The following is a 25,923-nucleotide window of genomic DNA, read 5'->3' on the forward strand; positions in this document are numbered from 1 at the left end:
CATTCCTGATAATCAGTTTCACTGAAGTCAGTGGAAGAAATACAGAGAGCCAGTAGCATAGCATCCTTTTAGCACTGGCCACTCAAGATGAATGCATCTCCCAAGGCCTTCTTCTGGGGACTGAGTCCTGCTAAACCAATTGGCCCACACCTCAAACACAAGTGTAAATAACCAGAACTCCTGAAGATCTGACATTCCAACATTTCTGAACATAAAAAATGCCTGTTATACTGTTCCCAAAACCTCTGGGGTTTTCTATTGCAGATGTATTTGTCTAATCAAATACATCTTCAGTTGTTCTTGAAAGCATTTAGTACAAAGCTGGTTAAGAATCAAGAAACAGTTTGGGAACCAACTAACTGAATCACAGAATCAGAAACTTACTGCACAGAAGGAGGCCATTGTGTTAATCTTAGCCAGTAAAAAAGCTTTTAGTGTAAACTTGTGTGGTGCAGTTGGTAAGTTACCAGACCAGTAATTCAGAGGCCTGGACTAATAATTGAAAGCTGCTAGTTCAAATCCCAGCACAGTAGGATCAGTTAACAAAAAGCATGGGAGTGCTAAAGAAAAAGCTGATGCATTTGCAGAGTATTCAGCCAAAAGTGCTGCGGAGACAATTTATCTTCATTTGCTCATGATCAGCCAATTTGATTTACCCTACTTGATATCAAGAAACATCTGAGAGCACTGGATAGAGAAGAGGCTATGGGACCAGACAACAACCAACTGTAGTCCTGAAGACCTGTGTTCCAGAAATAGCCACACTGTAGCCAAGCTGTTCAAGTACAATGACAACTAAGTGAAAGCTACACAAGAACGCCCTGTTCACAAAAAGGACAAATCCATTACGGCTAATTTCCATATAATCTGTCTACTCTCAACCGTCAGCCAAGTGATGGAAGTCATCATTCACAGTACTGTCAAGTGGCACCAATATCCGACTCAATGCCCAGTTAAGCTTAAGAGAGGACCAACTGGCCTAGGACTTCATCACAGCATTGGTCTAAGAATGGACCACAGAACTGAATCCCAGAGGCAAGGCGAGTGTGATCGTCCTTTCACCAGAGCATATGACCAAGTGTGGTATCAAGGTGCCCTGATAAAAAGGGAAAACCTCGAAAGGGAAAACACTCATGGTTGGGGGTCATAGCTTAACACAATGGAAGATTATGGTGGTCAGAGGCCAATCATCTCAGACCCAGGATAACACTGCAGGAGCTCCTCAGAGCAGTGCCCTAGGCCCAATTATCTCCACCTGTTGCATCAATGACCATCATTTCCATCATAAGATCAGAAGTGGGGATGCTAGCTGCTAATTACACAATGTTTGATTCCATTTGCAACTCCTCAGCAAATGCAGCAAGACCAAGACAACGTTCAGGCATGAGCCAATGAGAAAAGTACCAGGCAATGATTATCTCCAACAAGACAGTCTAATCACCTAACCTTAACATTCAATGGCATTACCATTGCGGAGATCCCCACTGTCAATATTCTGGGCAGAGGGGGGAGGGGGCATCATCATTGAGAAACTCAACTGGACCAACCACATAAATATCAGGGCTACAAGGGCAGAAACTCAGTCATCTGAGGCAGCTTTTTCACCTCTCGACAGCCCAAAGCCTTTCCATGAACAAGGTACAAGTCAGGAATGCAATAGAATATTCACCAAGTGCAAATAACCAGATCAAAAACTTTACAAGGACAGCAGCCAGTAATTAGCACCATATCCACCAACAGTAACATTTAATCCACCCACCACTGGCACACATGGCTGCAGAGTGTATCATCTACAAAATACACTCAGGCTCCTCCAACAGTAGCTCCCAAACTTGTGATCTCTACCATCAGAAAGGACAAAAGCAGTAGGTTCATGGGAACACCACCAACTGGAGGTTCCTCTCCAAGTCGCACATCATCCTGACTTAGAAACACATTGTCTTTCATTTTTAATGGGTCTAGACCCTGGAACTCCCTTTACAACAGCACTGTGGGAGTATCTTCACCAGACATACTGCAGCAGTTCAAGAAGACAGCTCATCACATCTTCTAAGGACAAATAAGGCAAGGCAAGTAATGCTGGCTTTGCTAGCAATGCTCAAGAAAAAAAATAAATAAAAATCGCTGGCAGTCCCGTGGTCTATGGTACATTAAGTGGTCATCCAGATCCTTTTTAAGATGCGGGAGTTTCTGTCTCCAACATTCTTTCAGATGGTTAGTTTCAGACCCTCCACCTGATCCACTCAACTGTTTTAGCAAAGCAACTCACCTTCCCTCTAATTCTTCTACCAAATACCTTAAACGTACGCTCCCTGGTTATTGAACTCTCTGCCAAGGGGTAAATAGGCTCTTCCTATTCACAGCTGACCTTACATAATTTTATAAGCCTCAATTAAATCTTCCTTCAGCCTCTTCTGCTCCAAAGGGCACAATCCCAGCCTTGCTAATCCTTCCTCATAATTAACAGTCTCTAGCTGTTGAGAAAACCTCCTCTGTACTGGTTTTAGTGGCATTGATTAGTAAATCATACCAGATCAATTTATCAAGGACATTTTCCACTTTCCTGCATGTTATTTTACTGTACGTGTCACAAACTTCATCTGCAACAAAGATACAATTTCTAAGTGGAAAGTATATCCTGATAATGTAATAGTGCCTCAGCACAGATGGGATAGATAAGTTTTCAGCTCTTTTGAACAGCAGGTGGATCCCTCAAAAAAAATCAAAGAACTAAAAAGAATCAACATTTAGCTGTTCTCATGAGAATCACGGTTTAAAAAATGTTTTAGCATAGCCACCCTTTTAATCTATTATGAAACATCTTTTACTTTCCCACCACCAACTTTAAGGGTGCAGTGCAGTGTCCAGCATTATATTCAAGTCACTATGCACTGACTTCTGAATGCGTCAAAATACTGTTTTGAAAATCAATGACACTTCACAAATGCATCAATAGACTGCGCCTTGCTATTTTCCTCCCATGGTCAAAAAACCCCAGCCCCGCAGCAAGTGCGTTTGAAGACAGATCCAGAGTCAAAAACTGCACTCCATATTTAACATCCATGATTGCCTCAATTAACAAAAAGATTTATAGAACATTAATTTTTTCATGCATCTGAAACTTATCTATCCGTACACATCTTTTTGATAAGAATTCAACCCTGAATCTGTGTGACTTATGGCAGAGTAGATATTAATTCAAGTTAAACAGTGATTCCAATAAAATTTAAACAATGCCACTGCTCCCTCAGCTGATCTAAATTTGAAACTACCTTAACTTCCTAAAACATTATCATATTTCCTAAAGAGTGCTATGCATGTTCAAACAGAAATCATTAGCAATAATGTATCTGAGTCAATAAAACAATCGAATGTTCATGGCTCCTATCCAGATGCAGTTGCAAAGGTATCAAACAGCGTAAATATTCCAACATTACACATTTATGACATGTTACATACTACTCATAATCAGCTTTTCTTTTTAAAAGTAGTAAATCACTATGTTCCTATGTAACACGTAATGCATAGGCCATGTACTGATCACAGTACTGTGGCGACTCATCGTCCGCGCAAGGAGTGGCGAGGCCCAAGATGGCACTGGGCCTCCATCTTCCCCAAGCGACGGGGAGGACCTGCACGCGCGTTAAGTTTTGATAACGTAGTGCGTACGTCATTTCCGTTTTCGGAGGGTGAGAACCGCACCACTTAAAAGGCCCGCGCAAGGCGGGTAAATAAATCAGTCATTCTACAGCTTGCAGACTCGTGTCTTTATTCTCGCATCGCAGTAGCAGCCGCTACGTTGGTGACCCCGACAGTCCAAACAGATTTTGGACCCACACAATGACCGACAATGCAGCAGCCAACACAGTGGCACTCAAGCTGCCCACCTTTTGGACGTTTCGGCCCCACGTGTGGTTCGACCAGGCCGAAGCCCAGTTCCATCTGCAGCAGATCACCTCCGACTCCACACGGTACTACCACGTGGTCACCTCCCTGGACCAGGAGACAGCCGCCCAGTCTCCTCCGGAGGAAGATAAGTACCTGGCTTTGAAGGCCCTTCTCATTCCGACCTTCGGCCTCTCCAGTCGTGACCGCGCCACCCGCCTGCTTCATCTCAACGGCCTGGGGGACAGATCTCCATCGGCCCTGATGAACGAGATGCTGGCCTTGGCTGAGGGACACAAGTCCTGCCTGATGTTGGAGCAGGCCTTCCTCGAACAGCTGCCCGACGACATTCACCTGCTGTTGGCTGACACCGACTTCAGCAACCCACGTGAGGTAGCCTCACAGGCAGATGTCCTGTGGAGGGCCAAACGCGAGAGCGGTTCGTCCATCGGCCAAATCGCCTGACCGCGTGTCCAACGCCTACCTAAACCAGTCCCAGCAACCGAGCGACCACACCCAGAAACACAGACGATGACACTGACGACCAGCTGTGTTTCTACCATCAGAGGTGGGGCGCAGAGGCCCGATGCCACCCACCCTGCAAGTTTCAGGGAAACGCCAGGGCCAGCCACCGCTGATGGCTATGGCAGCTGGCCACCAACACAGCCTCCTATTCGTTTGGGACAAGCAGTCCGGGCGTCGTTTCCTTGTCGATACTGGAGCAGAGGTCAGTGTTTTACCTCCAACCAGCCGCGACACTCGCAGCAGGAAACAGGGACCCGCCCTCAAAGCCACAAACGGCACAACAATACGAACAATCCAATTACAATTCAACGACAGCCGTTTTACCTGGAACTTTACCCTTGCCACCGTCGCCCAGCCACTCCTGGGAGCCGACTTCCTCCAGGCCCACAGCCTGTTAGTCAACCTACGAGGGAAATGGCTAGTGCACACCAGAACCTCCCAAACTTACTCTCTGGGAGAAGCCAGCCTACCAGCCCCACGCCTGGACTCCGTTTCCCAGTCTGGCAACAAAATCACCAAGCTCCTAGCCGAGTTCCCATTGGTTCTGGCACCTCAGTTCACAAATTCGATGCCCAAACACGGGGTGCGGCACCACATCACTACGACAGGACCACCCTTTCACGCCCGAGCACGACAACTACCTCCAGGCAAGCTCCGCCTGGCGAAGGAGGAGTTCCACCGCACGGAGGAGCTGGGGATCGTTCGCGAGCGACCACACCTCAGAAACACAGACAACAACACTGGCGACCAGCTCTGTTTCTACCATCAGAGGTGGGGCGCGGAGGCCCGTCGGTGCCGCCCACCCTGCAAGTTTCAGGGAAACGTCAGGGCCAGCCACCACTGATGGCTACGGCGGCTGCCCACCAACACAACCTCCTATTCGCTTAGGACAAGCAGTCCGGGTGTCATTTCCTCGTCGATACTGGAGCAGAGGTCAGTGTTTTGCCACCGACCGGCCATGACACTCGTAGCAGGCAACAGGGTCCTGCACTCAAAGCCGCAAACAGCACAATGATACAAACTTTCAGTACCCATACAGTTCAATTACAATTCGGCGACAGCCGTTTTACCTGGAACTTTATCCTTGCTGCTGTCACCCAGCCGCTCCTGGGAGCCGATTTCCTTCAGGCCCACAGCCTGTTAGTCAACCTGCGAGGGAAGCAGCTAGTGCACTCCAGAACTTTCCAAACCTACTCCCTGGGAGAAGCCAGACTACCAGCCCCGCGCCTGGACTCAGTTTCCCTGTCTGGCAACGAGTTCACCAAGCTCCTAGCCGAGTTCCCATCGGTTTTGGCACCTCGGTTTATAAATTCGATGCCCAAACACGGGGTGCGGCATCACATCATTACCACAGGGCCACCCCTTCATGCCCAAGCACGACGACTACCTCCAGACAAGCTCCGCCTGGCAAAGGAAGAGTTCCACCGCACGGAGGAGCTGGGGATCGTTCGCAGGTCAGACAGCCCCTGGGCCTCCCCCCTGCACATGGTTCCCAAAGCCACCAGCAGGTGGAGGCCCTGCGGCGACTACCGCAGGCTGAACGACAACGCCACCACCCCGTCCCTCATATCCAGGACTTCGCAGCAAACCTTTCTCCAAGGTGGACCTTGTCCGGGGATACCACCAAATCCCGGACCACCCTGACGACGTCCCCAAAACTGCACTCATGACTCCGTTCGGCCTCTTCGAATGCCGTTCGGCCTTAGGACGCTGAGCAGACCTTCCAGCAGCTGATGGACGCAGTAGGCCGCGACCTGGACTTAGTGTTCATTTACTTAGATGACATTCTCATCGCCAGCCGTAACCGCCAAGAACGCCTTTCCCACCTCTGCCAACTGTACTCCCGCCTCAGTGATTTCGGCCTCACTATCAACCCAGCTAAGTGCCAATTCGGCCTCAACTCTATCGATTTTCCTGGCCACAGAATCACCAGCGAGGGAGCAACACCCCTACCCGCCAAGGTAGACGCTATCTGCCATTTTGCCCGTCCCAACATGGTCAAAGGCCTGCAGGAGCTCATTGGGATGGTCAACTTTTACCATCGTTTCATCCCTGCAGCAGCCCGTATCGTGCACCCTTTGTTCTCGCTGATGTCTGGCAAGGGAAAGGACATCGCCTGGAACGATGAGGCTGCGGCTGCCTTCGTTAAGGCCAAAGAAGCCCTAGCAGACGCCGTGATGCTGGTACACCCCAGGACAGACGTCCCAACCGCTGTCACGGTGGACGCATCTAACACCACGGTCGGTGGGGTACTGGAACAACTAATTGAAGGCCGTTGGCAACCCTTGGCGTTTTCCAGCAGGCACCTTAGGCCACCCGAACTTAAATACAGCGCCTTTGATCGAGAACCTCTAGCGCTGTACCTGGCGATCCAGCATTTCCTGTACTTTTTAAGAAGGCAGGCCTTTCACCGCTTTCACTGACCACAAGCCATTGTCTTTCGCCTTCTCTAAGGTCTCCGATCCCTGGTCAGCCCGCCAGCAGCGACATCTGTCCTACATTTTCGAGTTCACAACAGATATCCAACATGTCTCCGGAAAGGACAATGTCTTTGCTGACACGCTCTCCAGACCGACCATCCACAGCCTGTCCCTGGGTATAAACTACGCGGCCCTGGCTGACGCACAGCAAGCCGACGACGAGCTGCCCAGCTACAGAACCGGCAGTCTCAGGCCTGCAGCTCCAAGATTTCATAGTTGACCCAGGACAACGGACCCTCCTATGCGACGTCACAACAGGTCAGCCCCGCCCTATAGTTCCTGCAGCCTGGCGGAAACACGTTTTCGACTCGGTACACGGGTTGGCGCACCCGTCCATCAGATCGACTGTCCGACTAGTCGCCAGCAAGTTCGTCTGGCACAGCCTGCACAAACAGGTCAGTGAGTGCGCCAAGACCTGTCCGCACTGCCAGACATCAAAAATCTAACGACACACCAAGGTCCCGCCACAGCAGTTTGAGCCTACCCGTAGCAGGTTCAACCACATTCACATCAACCTCGTTGGTCCCCTGCCTGTTTCAAGAGGAGCCCGGTACCTCCTTACCGTCGTGGACCGGTTCACGAGGTGGCCAGAGGCAACCCCCCTTTCAGACATCACGACCGATTCCCGCGCCCAGGCGCTGCTCACAACTTGGGTCTCGCACTTTGGTGTTCCGGCCCACATCACTTCAGAGAGAGACGCCCAGTTTACCTCCAGCCTATGGTCTGCACTAGCGAACATGCTAGGAACGCAGCTGCACACCACCACGGCCTACCACCCTCAGTCAAATGGGTTGGTGGAACGTTTCACCGCCATCTGAAATCAGCCCTGATGACCTGCCTGAAAGGTCCTAACTGGGTCGACGAACTTCCTTGGGACCTGCTCGGCATACGCACTGCCCCCAAGGAGGATCTCCACGCTTCATCAGCTGAACTCGTGGACAACTCCCCTGGTCGTCCCAGGGGAGTTCATACCCGCCCTTAGGGAGCAAGAGGAATAACCCGCGGCAGTCCTAGGAAGACTGTGCGAGAGGCTCGGCAGCTTGGCACCGATTCCCACTTCGTGACATGGTCAGTCCCCATCCTGTGTGCCCAAGGAACTACGAGACTAAGTTCGTTTTCGTTCACAGGGGCACAGCACAGGCACCGTTGCAATGACCATATGAGGGGCAGTTCCGGGTCATCAGAAATAATGGGTCCACCTTTACTTTGGACATTGGGGGCAAGGAAGAAGTTTTCACGACGGACCACCTCAAACCGGCCCATTTAGACCTACAACAACCGGTCGACATCCCAACACCGTGACGCAGAGGCTGACCACCCAAGCAACGGCTAGCACAGCCCGTGAACTTTGGGGACCGTATCGCCAGTTCTGGGGGGTGGGGAGGTTGTGTGGCGACTCACCGTCCACACAAGCGAACCGGCTCGGTGGTCGGGGTGTGCGTCGTCGGAGCAGCGAGGCCCAAGATGGCACTGGGCCTTCGTCTTCCCCAAGCGACGGGGGAGAAGTCGCGTGCGTGAAAAGTTTTGATGACATAGCGTGTACGTCATTTCCGTTTTCGGAGGGTGGGAACCACGCCGCTTAAAAGGCCCGCGCAAGGCAGGTAAATAAATCAGTCTTGTTCTACAGCTTGCAGACTCGTGTCTTTATTCTCACATCACGGTAGCAGCCGCTAGAGTACGAACAAATCATCAATACTTACTGCTGCTAAATGCCAAGTTACATGGCAATCTTTCAGCATTTACATCCCCCCCCCATGTGACCTAGAGAAGAAAGTTACAAACTTATCAGATTCCAGGGGGAGTTCTGTCAGCACACTGAAAATGCTGGATTCAATAAGAGTCCAAAAGCAATAACGCACTGAGATTCCCCAACACTTATGTAAGGGAAATCTGTGCTCAAATCCTGCATCAGATTAGACCTTCATTTCAGTTTTACAGCTGCGAGGAAAAAGGTGAAAAAATAAGGTACATTATGCTTTGTTAAATTGTGCTTGCTGTAATGTTTTATTTAACAGAATTTTAAGGTTTTGGTGATATTATTGTGAAAACATTTTCAGGGACACAAACATTTCAAAAGTGCACAGCACACTGGCCAACTGGTAGAGCTGTGCTATACAGCTCCATCAAGCTTGGTTCAATCCTGACCTCCGATGCTATCTGTATGGAGTTTGCACATTCTCCTTGTGATTCCTTGGGTTTCCTCCAGATGCTCCAGTTTTCTCCCACATCCCAAAGGTGTGACTTCGCTATCTATTAAAGGTTTTCTACCAGTTTTGTGGGCTGTGCTTATCGTATCCTCCCATGTGAGCCAATTACATCATTTGAGGCCCAGTTTCACCAGTCACGTCCGGGGGCTCTTGGCCACCAAGTTTGGCTTCATGGAGGAGGCAAGTTCAGGACAATAGGTGAACCAATGAGCAGCAAAATCTGGATCACTATCTGCTGCTGTGAACAGGCTCTCAAAGCATCTGGTCCATTGTCAAAGCATCAAAGAAATATAGCAATGGAGAAACACCCTTCAGCCCATCACATCTGAGCTGACCATCAAGCCTCCAGTTTTACACTAATTCTCCCCACATTCTCTGCAAGTTGCTCCCCAGATTCTACCAACTCATTAACATACTAAGGGTAATTTACACTGGCCAATTAACTTACCAACCAGCACATTTTTGAAATGTATGACAAAACCTGGAGGAAACCTACATAGTCACAGGGAGAATGTGCAAACTCCACACAGGCAGCACCAGAGATCAGAATTGAACCCAGGTCACTAGAGCTGAGGCAACAGCTCTACCAGCTGCACCTCTATGCCACCCTCGTCATCTGAAAGTTGGTACCTCCAATAGTGCAATAGTTCTCTCAGTACTATGAGGGAGTGTCAACCTAGATTTCAGTGCTGAAGTTAGTGGATTGCAACTTGATATTCTTGGTGGCAAAATTATTACAAACTGAGCCATGGGGAATACTGCTCAGGCACGATCTAATTGAATGGCAAGACAGGATCATAGGGCTGAATTTTCTTTTTACCCTTCCAGATCCAACATATTCACCACACCTCCTAGCTTTATTCCCCTGGTTAACTTCCCCAGCTCCATCAGGTGGATTTCATTTCACTCAGAAGTTAACCACACTATCTCACAGCCTTTTTTTCATTGCTGTCTTCAGACACCAATTATCCCCTTACAACAGCATGAGGATTCCAAAACCACAAACCTAACAGATGATTTTGCACAATGGCAGCTTTACAAAGTGTCCAACAATTTAAGCCAGTACTGCAGGGTGACCTTTGATGCAAGCATTTTCAATGCATGTGCAAACCTGCTACTTAAAAAGATTTACCAGTACTCAAACTATCAGGATTGAAATACAGTAACATTTTTCTTTTTTGGATAGTACAGAAGATAAAGGAAAACAAATCATTTCAACCAAGGCAGTACAGCCACCTACTTGGAAGGTTGCTCAATGTCCAATTCAATTTTGCTGGTCGCACAGTCATCAATCCCTTCGCCCAGAAAACTGATATCCGGACCATCTGGATAGGGAGTGATAATTCTTTTTTGCATTGCTGGAATCTGTAATTTTAAAAGTCAGAAGTTTCAAAACTCAGCTTTTGAACAAATATAAAAAGCAAATTCTATAAATGTAGTAAAGTATTGTGGTTTTATCTACCAAAATACACAAGTCATAAAAGCCTCAAAGTGATCTACCCATGGTTGATGAGAGAAATTCAAGTGTTATATCAAGCAAGAGGCTTATAAAGTTGCCAGGAGAAACTATAGGCCTGAAGATTGGGAGCATTTTGAGGCCAAACAAAGGAGGAACAAATTGATAAAGACAAAGCATAAGGTAAGAACTGATTGGTGAGAAAGAATCATAGAACAGTACAGCACAATACAGGCCCTTCGGCCCACAATGTTGTGCCGACCTCTAAACCTCACCTAAGACTACCTAACCCCTTTCTCTCACATATCCCTCTATTTTAAATTCCTCCATATGCTTATCTAGCAATCTCTTGAATTTGACCAATGTACCTGCCTCCACCACCACCCCAGGCAGCGCATTCCATGCCCCAACCACTCTCTGGGTAAAAAAACGTTCCTCTGATATCTCCCTTGAACTTCCCACCCATTACTTTAAAGCCAGGCCCTCTTGTATTGAGCATTGGTGCCCTGGGAAAGAGGCGCTGGCTGTCTACTCTATCTATTCCTCCTAATATTTTGTATACCTCTCTCATGTCTCCCCTCATCCTCCTTCTCTCCAAAGAGTAAAGCCCTAGCTCCCTTAGTCTCTCCTCATAATGCATACTCTCTAATCCAGGCAGCAGCCTGGTAAATCTCCTCTGCACCCTTTCCAACACTTTCCACATCTTTCCTATAATGAGGCGACCAGAACTGGACACAGTACTCTAAGTGTGGTCTAACCAGAGTTTTGTAGAGCTGCATCATTTACTCGCAGCTCTTAAACTTGATCCCACGACTTATGAATGCTAACATCCCATAAGCTTTATTAACTACCCTATCCACCTGTGAGGCAACTTTCAGGGATCTGTGGATATGAATCCCCAGATCCCTCTGCTCCTCCACACTACCCAGAATCCTGCCATTAACTTTGTACTCCGCCTTGGAGTTTGTCCTTTCAAAGTGTACCACCACACACTTCTCCGGATTGAACTCCATCTGCCACTTCTCAGCCCAGCTCTGCATCCTATCAATGTCCTTCTGCAATCTTCAACAATCCTCCACACTATCCACACCACCACCAACTTTTGTGTCGTCTGCAAAGAAAAACAGAATGTAAGAACTCTTGTAGAAAGACCAACGAGGGCAAGTGTTGCCCTTTACAGGCAGAGACAGAAGGAGTTATGGGGAATAAGGAAATGGCAGAGAGATTAACCAATTACTTTGCACCCATCTTCACTGAAGTCAACAACACACAAAACCTGCCAGATATATTAGAGAATCAAGGAATTGAAGGTACCAGGTATTAGTATTTTTTTTTGACTAAAAAGGCTGGTGAACATGAAAGTTGATAAATCAGAATCAGATTGATCATCACTGACATATGTGAAATTTGTTGTTTTGCAGCAGCAGTACAGTGCAAAGACAAAAAAAATCTATAAATTACAAAAATAATAAGTAGAGCAAAAAAAAGGAATAATGAGGTAGCGTTCAGGGATCATTCAGAAATCTGATGGCAGAGGGGAAGAAGCTGTTCCTGAATCATTGAGTATAGGTCTTCTGGCTCCTCTATATCCTCGCCAATGGTATTAACAGGAAGAGGGTTTGTCCTGGATGGTGAGGATGCTTAATGATGGATGCCACCTTCTTGAAGATGTCTTCAGTGGTGGGGAGGATGGTGCCCATGATGGAGCTGTCTGAGTCTATTACCCTCTGCAGCCTCTTGCAATCCAGTGCATTGGAGGCTCCATACCAAGCTGTGATGCAACCAGTCAGAATGCTCTCTACTGTACATCTACAGAAATTCATAAGTCTTTGGTGACATACCAAATCTCCTCAAACTTCTGATGAAGTAGAGCCTCTGGTGTGCCTTCATGATTGCACCCTGTTGGGCCCAGGATAGATCCTCTGAGATGTTGACACCCAGGAACTTGAAGCTGCTCACCCTTTCCAACACTGACCCCTCAATGAAGACTGGTGTGTGTTCTCCTACTTCCCCTTCCTGAAGTCCACAATCAGTTCCTTGGTCTTGCTGACGTTCAGTGCGAGGTTGCTGTTGTGACACCACTCAACCAGCTGATCTATCTCACTCCTGTAAGCTTCTTCATCTCCATCTGAGATTCTACCAACAGTAGTGTCATCGGCAAGTTTATAAATGGTGTCTGAGCCGTGCGTAGCCACACAGTCATGAGTGTAGAGAGATGAGAGCAGGGGACTAAGCACACATCCTTGAAATGCAACTGTGTTGATAGTCAGTGAGGAGAAAATGTTATCGCCGATCCTCACTGACTGTGGTCTCCTTGTAAGGAAGTTGAGGATCCAGTTGCAGAGGGAGGGACAGAGGCCCATAGTTTGAAGCTTGGTTATTAACACTGAGGGAATTCCAAAGACCCTGTGATTTACGTCTCAGAGCTTTGAAAGCAGACTCAACATGGATTTATGAAAGGAAAATCACGCTCAAATAATAGTTCTTTGACTAATCTGAAATTCATTGAGGATGTCACTAGTAGAATTGATAAGGAGAACCACTGGATATGGTGTACTTGGAGTTTGAGAAGCGGTTCCACAAGGTTCTCCACAGGAGTTTGATCAAAGTTGGAACACATGAGAATTCGTTACTGGACAAAGCAAAGAGTGAGAAAAAACAACTATTCTCAGCATGACAGGCTGTTACTGATGGGGTACCACAGGGATCGATAACTGCCCCAAACTTTTCACAATAATATTTTGGCTGAAGGGACAAAACACATTTCTAAATTTGCTGATAATACTATGCATCACAGGCTCAAAAGAGTAATACAGCATGGAAACAAGCCCTTCAGCCCAACTCATCCATGCTGACCAAGATGCCCACCTAAGTTTCTCCATTTGCTCAGTTTTGACCCATATCCCTCCAAACCTTTCTCAATGTACTTATCCAAATATCTTTTAAATGTTATTGTAATTGCCTCAACCACTTTCTCTGGCAGCTCATTTCATATACACACTTCCCTCTGCGTGAAGAGTTGCACCTCAGGTCCCTTTAAACCTTTTCCCTGTCACCTTAAACCTGTGCCCTCTAGTTTTTGATACCCTTTCCCTGGGGGGGAAGACTGTGTGCATTCACCCTGTCTATGCCCCTCATGATTTTGTACACCTCTAACGTCACTTCAGTCTCCTATGCTCCTAGGAATATAGCCCTGGCCTGCCCAACCTCTCCCTATAACTCAGGCCAGAGTCTTGGCAACATTCTTGTAAATCATCTTTGCATTCTTTCCAGCTTAATGATGCCCTTACTATAATGGGATGATCAAAACTGTACACAACACTTCGTGTGGTCTCACCAACGTCTTATACAACTGCAACATGTCTCAACTCCTATACTCAATACCATGACCGACAAAGGCCAGTGTGCCAAACACCTTCACTGCCCAATCTACCCGTGACACCACTTTCGGTGAACTATGTACTTGCATTCCTAGGTCCTTCTGTTCCACAACAATCCCCACGGCCCTACAGTTCACTGTACAAGTCTTACCCTGGTTTGGCTTCTCAAACTGCAACACCTTACACTTATCTGAATTGAAAGCCATTTACCAATCCTTGGCCCACTTACCTAGCTGATCAAGATCCCCTATAATTTGATAACTTTCTTCACTGCTTATGATATCACCTATTTTAGTATCATCTGCAAACTTACTAACCATGCCTTGTACATTCTCATCCAAATCATTTATACACATAACGAACAATAAAGGTCCCAACACTGGTCCCTGTAACACACCACTAGTCAAGGCCTCCAGTACAAGAAACAACCTTCCACTATCACCCTCTGCTTCCTACCATTGAGCAATTATGAATCCTCCTATGGCTGAGGAAGATGGAAGGATGCTTCACTGGGACATGGACAAGCTGAGCGAGTGGGCAAGAACACTGCAGTTGGAATTCAATATATTTGTTAAATGATAAGCAATTGGGTAGCACTGATGTTCAAAGAGACCCAAGTATGTTTGTACACAAGTTACTGAAGACCAGGTGCAGCAAGCAAGAGGGAAATGTTATGTTAGACTATTATGAGAGAATTTGAATACAGGAGTAGAAAGTGTTATCGTAATTGTCAAAGGCCTTGGTGAGACTGTCCCTGGAGCATCATATACAGTTTTGATCTCCTTACCCATGCAAGGATGCATTTAGTATAGGGGGAGTGCACTAAAGATTTGCTAGACTGGTTCCAGGGATGGCTGATTTACCACAGGAGGACTACAAACACTTTAAAGTTTAGATGAATGAAAAGAGATCTAACTAAAACATACAAAGTCCTTAAAGAGCTTGACAGACCAGATGCAGGGAAGAGGGTTCCCCTGGTTGAGGAGTCTGGGACTATAGGCCACTGTTTCGAAATAAGGGGCAGGCTGTTTAAGGACTGACATGAGGATAATTTCTTTTCAGTGAGAGGATGGTGCACCTTTGGAATTCTTTACGTTGGAGGCCTGTGAAGACTCAATGATTGCATTCATTCAAAACAAATGTTTTTTGAACATTAAGAGAATCAAGGGATATAGGGATATTGCTGGGAAATGACACTAAATAGCTCAGCTATGATGAATGGTAGAACAGGCTACAGGAGCCAGATGCCCTAATCTTACCACCTTTTCTTGTATTCTTCCGTTCTAATGTTTGTAGGAACTTGAGTGTGCAAACTAGCTATTGTATCTTCCTAGTATACAATTACCTACAGTTGAAAAGTACTCAATTTATGATAAAAAAGGCAAAAAGGAAAATAAGGTGGCATAGCACAATTAATAAAAGGGACAAGATCAATTATAGCAGTGGGAAATAATCTTGGTTTGTCAATCAAAAATGTAGAATAGTATATGTTCTGACAAAAAGTCTCAGACCTAAAACTTTAACGTTTCCACAGATAATGCCCAAACTGCAAAGTGTTTCCAGAACTTTGTTTTTATTTCTTATTTCCACCTTCTTTGGATTTTTATTTACAATCAAAATGTTGAATTAGAATCAGTTTGGATGGAACTAAGAAAAGTTGGTAGAAGTTATTTACAGGTCACCAAATTGTAATTATGAATATTGAGTTTCGTTGATTAGGAAATTAGATTAAAAAGGTATGAAAGCAAACAGGCCACAACTAGCATTTAAAGAAATACAGTAAAACATTAATCTAGCATGCACAGGACTTTGGTGCAGATTTTCCAGACTGTTGGATGTTATTTTATTATTTTGTTAGATGTTATACTTATCTTAAAAGATATTACATAGTACCTTTTCTGAACATGGTAAGTTTGAAGGGAGTATGGGAACCAGGGCCCCAGTAAGTGGTCAGGGAACATGATTACTATGGCCCCGAGCTGGAAAAAAGCGTGGTAAAACAGGGCTCAAAGAAGCAGGGTCCTGGTGAATGCAAAAATCACTTAGTGAGAAAGATGCTGAATCACTGGGATTTCCAAATGGTTGAATAGAGGATTATTGACGTTTTATTATTAATACATCATTTGCAAGATAATCATCCTTTAAAGTACAAAAGCCCAAACAAGAAAATAAATCTGCCGTGACTGACAGGAAAAATTAAAGATAGTCTTAAATCCATGGAAGAGGCATATAAAGTTGCTAGAAATAGCAAAAGATCTGAAGATTGGGAGTATTTCAGACCTCAGCAAAGGAGGACCAAAAATCTATAAAGAAAGGGAAGATACAACATGAAAGTAAACCAGCGAGAAACATACAAATGGATTGTGAGTGTTCCTATAGTTTGTAAAATGGAAAAAGCTACCGAGGTCAAATGTGGACCCTTTAGAGATAGGAGAATTCAAGGGGGAATAAAGAAATGGCAAAGGATTTAAATAAGTACTTTGTCTTCACAGGAAACAACCCAAAAAAAATCAGCCAGGAATACCAAAGAAGCATCTAGTAAGAATAAGGAACTTAAGAAAAGTAGTATTAAAATGTACTAGGGAAGTTAGTGAAACTAAAAGACAACATAATAATGCAACTTGACTGCATTTTGGTTCTGAATTTAGGTCTCGTATGAGAAGATACATTTCCACATTCATTTTTCTAACAAGACTAGATGTTACCCCAGTTCAATTCAGAAAAGTATTGAGATTTTCATGTGGTTCACTCACTTCTATCTCCGGAAGATCTAAAAATTCTTACCATATTTCGATAAGCAATTGACAGTTCCTTCAGCACTTCATCACTGAGAATATCCAGAGATCTGAAATTAAAAACCAGTAGCTATTCTCAATACTCTTCTTTCTTGTAAGCCTTCAGTTTGCATGTTTAGGTCAAAGTCACTTCTTATTCAAGTTACAGCTTAATGGCTTAAAACAATTTTAGAAACAAAATCAAAATTAAATCTGAACCATTTGTATTTAAAACAGCATCTCACTTAACCAATTTTATTTGGCTCTAACAAAGTGAAGCACGGGAAGGAACTGTACAATCTTAAGATAGATGAACGAGATAGAGAATGAGAGGGAATAAGATAGGGAATGAGACAGGGCAGGTGACAGAAATGTGTGCTGGGGAACACTTTGGATCAAGTGATCATAATTCCATTAATTTCAAGATAATTATGGAGAAGGATAGGACTGGTCCTCAGGTTGAGGTTCTGAACTTTAATGGCATCAGAAGGGATCTGATAAGATATCTTTATAAGTCACATGTATTTCACTGTGTTTCGATGTACATCTTTTTGCGTAGTGTTCTGGGGGCAGCCTGCAAGTGTCGCCACGCTTCCAGCACCAACATAGCATGCCCACAACTTCCTAACCTGGAATGTGGGAGGAAGCCAGAGCACCCAGAGGAAACCCACACAGACACGGGGAGAACGTACAATCTCCTTACAGACAGTGGCCGGATTTGAACCCGGGGCGCTGGTGCTGGAAAGCGTTACGCTCACCGCTACACTACGATTGGGATAGGCCGTTTTCCAGCAAAGAGATGCTTGGTAAGTGAGAGGCCTTCAAGAGTGAAATATTGAGAGTACAGACTGAGAATTTCTCTGTAGCTGTGACACTTCACTCTGTACTGTTATTGTTTTTACCTGTACTACATCAATGCACTCTGTACTGACTCAATGTAACTGCACTGTGTAATGAATTAACCTGTATGATCGGTTTGTAAGACAAGCTTTTCACTATACCTTGGTACAAGTGACAGTAAAAAACCAATACAGAATATGTTCCTGTTAGAATAAAAAACAAGGCTAACAGGTTTAGGGAAGCCTGGTTATCGAGAGATATTGAGGCCCTGGTAAAGAAAAAGATGGTGCATATCAGGTGCAGGCAGTTAGGATCAAATGAGGTGCTTGAGTATAAGAAATGCAAGAGAACACTTGAGAGAACTCAGGAGGGCAAAAAGAGGACGTGAGGTTGGTCTGGCAGACAAGGTGAAAGAGAACCCCACGTGTTTCTATCACCATATTAAGAGCAGAAGGGTAGCAAGAGACAAAATAGGTTCTCTTAAAGATCAGTGTGGTCATTTATGCATGGAGCCAAAAGAGATGGGGGAAGATCTTAAATGGATTTTTTGCATCCATATTTACTCTGGAGACAGCCACATAGATTAAAGAACTGAGGCAAAAGAGTAGTGAGGTCATGGACCGTATCTGGATTATGGAAGATGAGGTGCTACCTGTCATGAGGTGAATTAAATATCAAGGGCCTGACAAGGTGTCCCCTCGGACCTTGTGGGAGACTAGTGCAGAAATTGCAGGGGCCCTGGCAGAGATATTTAAAACATCCTTTGCCACGGGTGAGGTGCCAGAGGACTGGAGGATAGCTAATGTTGTTGTTGTTCAAGAAAGGCTCTAAGAATAAGCTGGGATATTCATAGGCTGGTGAGCCTGACATCAGTCACGGATAAATTATTGGAAGGTATTCTAAGGAACAAGATATACAAGTATTTGGATAGACAGGGCCTGATTAGGGATAGTCGATGTGACTTTGTGCATGGTAGGTCATGTCTAACCAATCTTATGAAGTTTTGAGAGGTTACCAAGAAGGTTAATGAAGGAAAAGTGGTGGACATTGTCTACGTGGTCTTTAGCAAGGCCTTTGACAAAGTCCCACATGGAGGCTGGTCCAGAAGGTTAAGTCACTTGGCATTCACGATGAAGTAGCCAAATGAATTCAACACTGGCTTAGTGGGAGAAGCCAGAGAGTGGTAGTAGATGGTTGTCTCTGATTGGAGGCCTGTGACTAGTGGTGTGCCACAGGGATCTGTGCTGGGGCTGTTGTTGTTTATCATCTATATTTAATGATTTAGACGATAATGTGGTAAACTGGATCAGCAAATTTGCAGAAGACACCAAGACTGGGGCATAGTGGACAGTGAGGAAGCCTATCAAAGCTTGCAGCATGATCTTGACCAGCTAGGAAAATAGGCTGAAAAATGGCAGATGGAATTTAATGAAGACAAGTGTGAGATGTTGCACTTTGGGAGGACAAACCAGGGTAAAGACTTACACAGTGAATGGTAGGGCTCTGCGGTGTGTGGTAGAACAAAGGAACCTGGGAATACAGGTCCATAGTTCTTTGAAAGTGGCATCACAGGTAGATAGGGTGGATAAGAGAGCATTTGGCACACTGATCTTCATAAAATCCCAACTCCTGTACTCAGTGCCCTGATTTATGTTGAAGTTGTACTGTACATTGGTGAGGCTGTATTTAGAGTATTATGTGCAGTTCTGATCACGTACCTACAGGAAAGATATCAATAAGCTTGAAAGAGTGTAGAGAAAATTGACAAGGATATTGCCAGGACTTGAGGACCCGAGTTAAGAGTTAATCAGGAAAGGTTGAATAGGTTAGGACTTTATCCCCTGGAGCGCAGGAGAATGAGGAGAGATCTTGTAGAGGTATACAAAATTATGAAGGGCATAGATAAGGTGAATGCATATAGGATTTTCCCCCTTGGGTTGGGTGAGACTGGATCTGGAGGTCATAGATTTAGGGTGAAAGGCGAAATACTTAAGGGGAATCTGGAGAAACACCTTCACTCAGAGGATGGTGCAAGTGTGGAACGAGCTGCCAGCGGAAGTGGTAGATGCAGGTTCAATTATAACGTTTAAGAGAAGTTTGGATAGGTGCATGGATGGGAGGGGTTTGGAATGATATGGTCCAGGTGTAGGTAGATGGGACTAGGCAGAAGACCAGGTCAGCATGGGCCGAAGGGCCTGTTTCTGTGCTGTATGACTGGATAGATTCTGAGCCAAAGGGACATATTAGGAGGATAAACCAAAAAATTGGTAATGTTGTTTTCAGATGTCATGAACACACACAGATATAGATAGATGATGGTACTTAAGGGAAGGAAGTCAAGAATATTGGTTGGCTCTTCAGTGAAAAAAAATCTTGGTACTCAGATCTGTTCCCTATATCAGTAGCTATCTCTATTCTCCTCTAGTACTTCTCAGTCCTCCATCTTTAAGCTCATGCATCCAAGCCCTCCCCCAGTGGCACCATGCTCCTAAATTTCCTGCACCTCTTCACCCCTTGAGCTTCAGAGACGGAGATTTGAGTTGACCTATCCTAACTACTCCTCCTTTTGCTTGATGTAGATTACTGTTTGACTATATTTCATTGAAGATCTGGGACACTTCTCCATGTCAGAGGTGATTGCAAATTTGGAAATTATAGTCTCACTATGGACTAACATCAAGACACACCTTAAGATGGAACTGGTGTTTGCTCTTGGAGGCAGCTACCAATTAATTGTAGAGGCTCCAGAGATTCAGAGTGTTTATAGAATTTGCAGAGCTACATGTGGAAAGGAAATTTTGTTGCAGCCATGTTTGATGGCAAGTTTGAGAATTCTAGGAGGCATCTTTTTTTCATATTTATGTAATTCAGGAAAAAAATATTTTAATACAATGGTATTTTCTCCTTTCATTATTCACCCTTAGTTTAAGAAATAAAAATACAAAACTGACAAAAATTTATAACTTTTTTTTAGTCCAACAAGTCGGTATTGGTGTTTATACTGCTCAAAGGCAGTAGTCCTCATCCATATGCCTGTCCTTTGCTCTCATCTTTGATCACAGTTTAAACAAATCTCAAACCCAACATTCTTAAATGTTAATAAGGAGGAGATTTTGAAGACCCCTGCCAAGCGGAAATAAGAAAGTGGCGTCCTAAAAACCAAAAGGGTCTGACTTATAGTTCCTTTCCACAGTTATCCAGAGCCTAAGGCATGGCAGCTGGAGAGGCCCTCTCAATTTGTAATATTAGTCATACAGCATGGAAACAGGCCCTTTGGCCCAACTCGTCCATGCCGACTTGTGTTGCCCAGTAAACTAGTCCCATCTGTCCATGCTGGCCCATAGCCCTCTAAACCCCTCCTATCCATGTACTTATCTAGATGGCTTTTAAATGTTGCTAATGTGTGGCCGCCTCAACCACTATTTCTGGCAGCTCCTTCCAAATATGCACCACCCTTTGCATGAAGAGGCTGCCCCGATATCTCTCTTAAATATCTCACCTCTAATCTTAAACCCATGTCCCCTTGTTTTAGGTACCTCCTCCCTGGGAAAAAGGACTATGGGCTTTCACCCTGTCTATACCCCTCATGACCTGATATACCTCTATCAGGTATCAGGTACTTCTATCTGATATACCTCAATCTCCAGGGACTGAAGTCCTAGTCGACACAACCTCTCCTTGTAACTCAGACTCCCAAGTCCAGGCAACATTCTGATAACTCTTTTCGGCACTCTTTCTAACTTAATAACATCTTTCCTATAACAGATGACCAAAGTTGTACACAATACTTAAAGTGCAGCCTCAACAACGTCTTATATAACTGCAACACAACTTCCCAACTCCTATACTCAATGCCCTGACTGAAGGCTAGCATGCCAAACACCTTCACCACCCTATCCACCTGTGACACCACTTCCAGTGAACTATGCACTTGCACTACTAGGTCCCTCTGTTCCATAACACTCCCCAGGGTCCTGCCATTCACTGTACAAATCCTACCCTGGTTTGATCTCCCAAAATGCAATACGTCACCTTTATCTGGATTGAAAGCCATTTGCCAATCCTCAGCCCACATACCTAGCTGATCAAGATCCCTCTAACTTTTCATAACCTTCTGCACTAATACCTTGAACCCAGACTTGTACTTTGGACACTCTGCACAGTTTTGGCTGGTGCTGGAGCTATAAAGGAACCTACAAGAAAAATCATTTATTTTTAGACCTAGGCTAATTAGGATGATTCTAATTGCCCCAAAAATAAACTTAACTAAAGCCTTAGAAAGTAAGACGCAAAAGCGTAAAGAGGACTACACACAAACAAATGATTTAATTGTGGTAGTAGGCCACAGCCCATTAAGATCACTAGTCACTTGATGGTAGCCTCAACTCTATATCCCTGCCTACTTGCACTCACCAGTCATCCTGTTACTCATCAAGAATTTGTCTACCTCTGCCTTAAAAATATTTAAAGACTCTGCTTCCACCACCTTTTGGGAAAGAGTTCCAAAGACTAGCAATCCTCACAGGAAAAAAATTGCCTCATCTGCCTTAAATGGATAACAATTTAGTTTTAAACAGTGACCCCTTAGTTTAGATTTTCCCACAAGGAAAAAAATGTCTTCTCCACATCCACCCTGTCAAGACCTCTCAGGACCTTCTACATTTCAATCGTCCCTTCTCATTTTCTCAAGTCTTTCAGATACAAGCCTGGTCTGTCCGAACTTTCCATATAAGACAAACCACCCATTCAAGGTAAACCTTCTCTGAAATGCTTCCAAAGCATTAACATCCTTCTTTAAGTAGGGAGACCAATACTGTACACAGAATCATAAAGTTGAAGGAATGCAAGAAGGCGGTAAAGCACTGTGGAAGATGGTGGTGGGGATGGGGGTAGAGGCTCAATGCTGAATGGTTGGTCTCCAATGGTAGAACAGCAGAATGAACACCAACTGATAGCACTATTTTCTGAGTGCAATATGTAACATCAATAAAAAAAAATCAAACCATTTATAAAACCTGATAAGAATGCTAAATGGACTATATTTGCAGACAATTGATTTTACCTTGTTTCAAGTAAAGCTGGCATATTCAGACATATGAATTGTAGACAGGACACTTTTAATTGTTCAGCGTTGTACATTGCAGCAAACTCCAAAAGTTCAGAAGCATTTTTCAAAGTTACTGAAAACACAATAGAGTTAATCTGTTAAAGAAAACATAGCCATGCATGAACAGGAAGAGGCCATTTTGACTCCAACCCCAAGTATAATCCAGCATTTGGTAAATAAAAAAAAATTGCAGATGCTCGAAATGAAACAGAAAATGCTGGAAGCACTCAGCAAGTCAGGCTGCATCCGTGGAAAGAGATTCAGTTAACAGTTCAGGTTGAAGACCTGAACTGGGAAAACAAGTTAGACCCGGGAGTCATGAAAGGAGCAGCCCCATCAAAAGGGGAAAGGAAGTTGTATCTGGTGCTGGAAATTACCAAGGATGATTGAATACACAGGCTAGTTAGATGGAAAGTGAGGACTAGGATAACTATTCTTGGTCTGTCCAGATGGAGATGGGGTAAGAGTAGAGATGTGGGAAATAAATGAGATACAGTCAAAGGTTCGGTCAGTTAGAGTAGAGAGGAAGCATGATTCAAGAAAGTCTCATCATGTGACCAAATACAATAGTGACAGAGGAACTGGGTGAATGGAATGGTCCTTACAGAGAGCTCGGGCGGGGGGGTGGTGTACTGTAGACAAGATAGCTAAGGAAGGTTATAGGCTTGTAACTAGCCTTTCCCCGAGATGGAGACCAAGATATCCAAAAATGAAAAGGAAAGATCAGAGATGTACCATATAAAAAGATGAAAGCCAGGTAGAAATTGGCAGAAGTAATGGAATTTTCAGGTTCTACACAAGTGCAGGCGAATCAACTGCATTTAATTTGCTTTGCACCACACTCTTTAACATACTCATCCAACAATTTCAGTTCTGAAAATTTCAGTCAAACACAAATAATAAAGCTACAATTTAAATTCTCAAATGCTAAGGAAAAGAAAATACTTGTGGCATTGCATTCTTTGTTTTTAAGGTGATAAAAGAAGTTTGAGGCAAATAAACCAGTATTTTCAAATCTCACTAATATGAATTGCATGATTTTATTTTACCAAATATAAATATTGCTAGAGCTAGTTTAAAAAATTTAATGTATTTTCAAGAAGATTTTCTAAAGTTTATTTCTATGTATTCTTGTTCTAACTCTGCATTCTTTTTGCTTTGCATTATCCAGCAGAGTAGTTTTCTAAACCTGTCACTCAGTAACATGCCCAAAAGACAAATTTCTTCTTTGCTTCATGGGCAAACACCTTTAGTTTCCAATCTTTCATTACACAGGGAGCATGGCTACAGCTACATGGATGGCAACTTGCATCCTAACATTTTGTAGCTTGGTGTAGTTCTACCTTTGGATGATATACTCTGCTTTCTGTGCAGTTTTGAAAGTCAATAGCATAACAAACAATGAGCTATCCATAGCCTATATAATCACTATATTAAAACCCAACCTCAATAAACATTATTTTGCCATAAAAGGATTATCTATGAACTCCAAACAAGACTATATGCTAGTTAGATTACTGGATTTCTTTGGACTACAGAACACGTTTACATCTGTTTGAGAATTTCAATCCAATTTTTAAAAATCTAGAAAGAAAAGCTAGTGCAGAAAAGTAATCATGAGCTTTCATTTCACATTAGAAACCCAAGTAATTCACTAATGTCCTGAAGCAAAAAAACTGTCATTTTTACCCAGTTAGGCCCACTCATGACTCCAACCCCACACCACTGTGGTTGAATTTCACTGCCAAATGAAGTGACCCACAGAACGAGCAAGTAAGCAAAAATCACTACAAAGAGCTAGCTGCAGTGGTTCGAGGTGGCAGCTCACCGCTACCTTCTTGGGGCATCCAGGATAGAAATTAAATAGATGTCATAAACTGGCTTTGAACACTTCAAACGCATCCCAAGAATTGATTAAAAAACTTAAACAGTTGGCAAAATGCAAGATTATTGTTTAGTCATAACCCAATATATGGAGACCTTTACTAACCCCATCTGAAAACATCAATATGACAGCAAAGATGTGCACATATTTGTGTAAGCTGCCATTAAGTGTTCCCTTCGCAGAGTACCAAGTCTCAATTCATTTGATTCTGCATCTCCTAAAAATGGGTACTGCATAACTAAGCAAAGCAGCTCACATTTTTCAGTAATGGCCACTTCACAGATTTCCTTGAGACGACTGACAAGCAGCTGATCGGCCACCACAAGCACGTTACAAATAAATTCAACGTCCTGTGAATCTATGGGAAAAATACAGAATGTGATCATTTATATTTATCATCATAAAAACTTATTTGTAAATGACAGAGTAATTCTTCACAGCAAAGCTAATAATCGCTCAGAGCTTTTGATACATCATGAAAGGCAGTTGAAGCAGCTGTAGGGTCACAATGTTAATGATTTAATCAGCAGTTATTTTGTTGAAATTAGTGCAAAGTGGTTTTCAGTGCATGAACAAGATAGGCATAAATAAGAAACAGCAACAGAAGATAGCCATTCAACCCCTTGAATCTGCCCTGCCATAGGCTGATCCATTCCTGCCCCGATTCCCTTGCTGACTAAAAGTCTATCAATTAACAACCCTTTTGAAGAAAAAATATTCCTTATTTCCTTCTTAAAGAGGCACACCCTTATTCTGAGACTACTCTCCCGATACAACCTCTTGTCAAGCTCCCTAAGAATCTTACATGTTTCAATAAGGTTGCAAGTGAGCTTTATTGCAAGGTTGCAATAAGGTAAGCAAGTGAAGTCCCAACTTATTCAACCTTCTGTGAAACAGTTCAAGTCAAGTCAAGTTTATTGTCATGTGCACAAGTACAGTGAGACACAGTACAATGCAAAACTTGCTTGCAGCATCACAGGCATATAGGTACAGACAAGACACACAATACAAATTGCACATAAAATTATACAATTAGGTGAAAAAAAGACTGCAAAAGAGCTTTGTGCAAAAAAATAAAGACACAATTGAAGACAAGTCCATGGTGGTGCAAGATGTGGTCCATTGTGTAATCATAGGGTTAGGGCTGTGCAGGTATGTTCAAAAACCTGATGGTTGTAGAAAATAAGCTGTTCCTGAACCTGGTGTGGGACTTCAGACTTCAGTACCTCCATGCACAAGGTCCAATGAGCAAATCAAATTTTGCCATAACAAAGAAAAAAATCCAAGTATTTTATTTTAAGAATTGCACAGTTGTTTAATACACTAAGATATTAATTTGAATTTGCCTCAAATTAACCCCTTTTCTGCTGGCCACAAACATCAC

General features: G+C 44.0%; 1 protein-coding gene across 1 annotated transcript in view; it reads right to left on the reverse strand.

Annotated features, from left to right (window-relative positions):
- Positions 1–25,923, reverse strand: part of ibtk (inhibitor of Bruton agammaglobulinemia tyrosine kinase) — a 109,209-nt gene that overhangs the window by 25,443 nt on the left and 57,843 nt on the right. Inside the window, exons 17-20 of the mRNA XM_052025105.1 lie at positions 24,796–24,897; positions 22,610–22,727; positions 16,718–16,778; positions 10,338–10,462 (exon numbers count right to left, since the gene is read on the reverse strand). Coding sequence (XP_051881065.1) covers positions 10,338–10,462; positions 16,718–16,778; positions 22,610–22,727; positions 24,796–24,897 — 406 coding nt within the window. The remainder of the gene's footprint in view (positions 1–10,337; positions 10,463–16,717; positions 16,779–22,609; positions 22,728–24,795; positions 24,898–25,923) is intronic.

This window comes from Pristis pectinata, chromosome 10 (assembly GCF_009764475.1).
Source record: "Pristis pectinata isolate sPriPec2 chromosome 10, sPriPec2.1.pri, whole genome shotgun sequence".
NCBI classification, from domain to species: Eukaryota; Metazoa; Chordata; class Chondrichthyes; order Rhinopristiformes; family Pristidae; genus Pristis; species Pristis pectinata.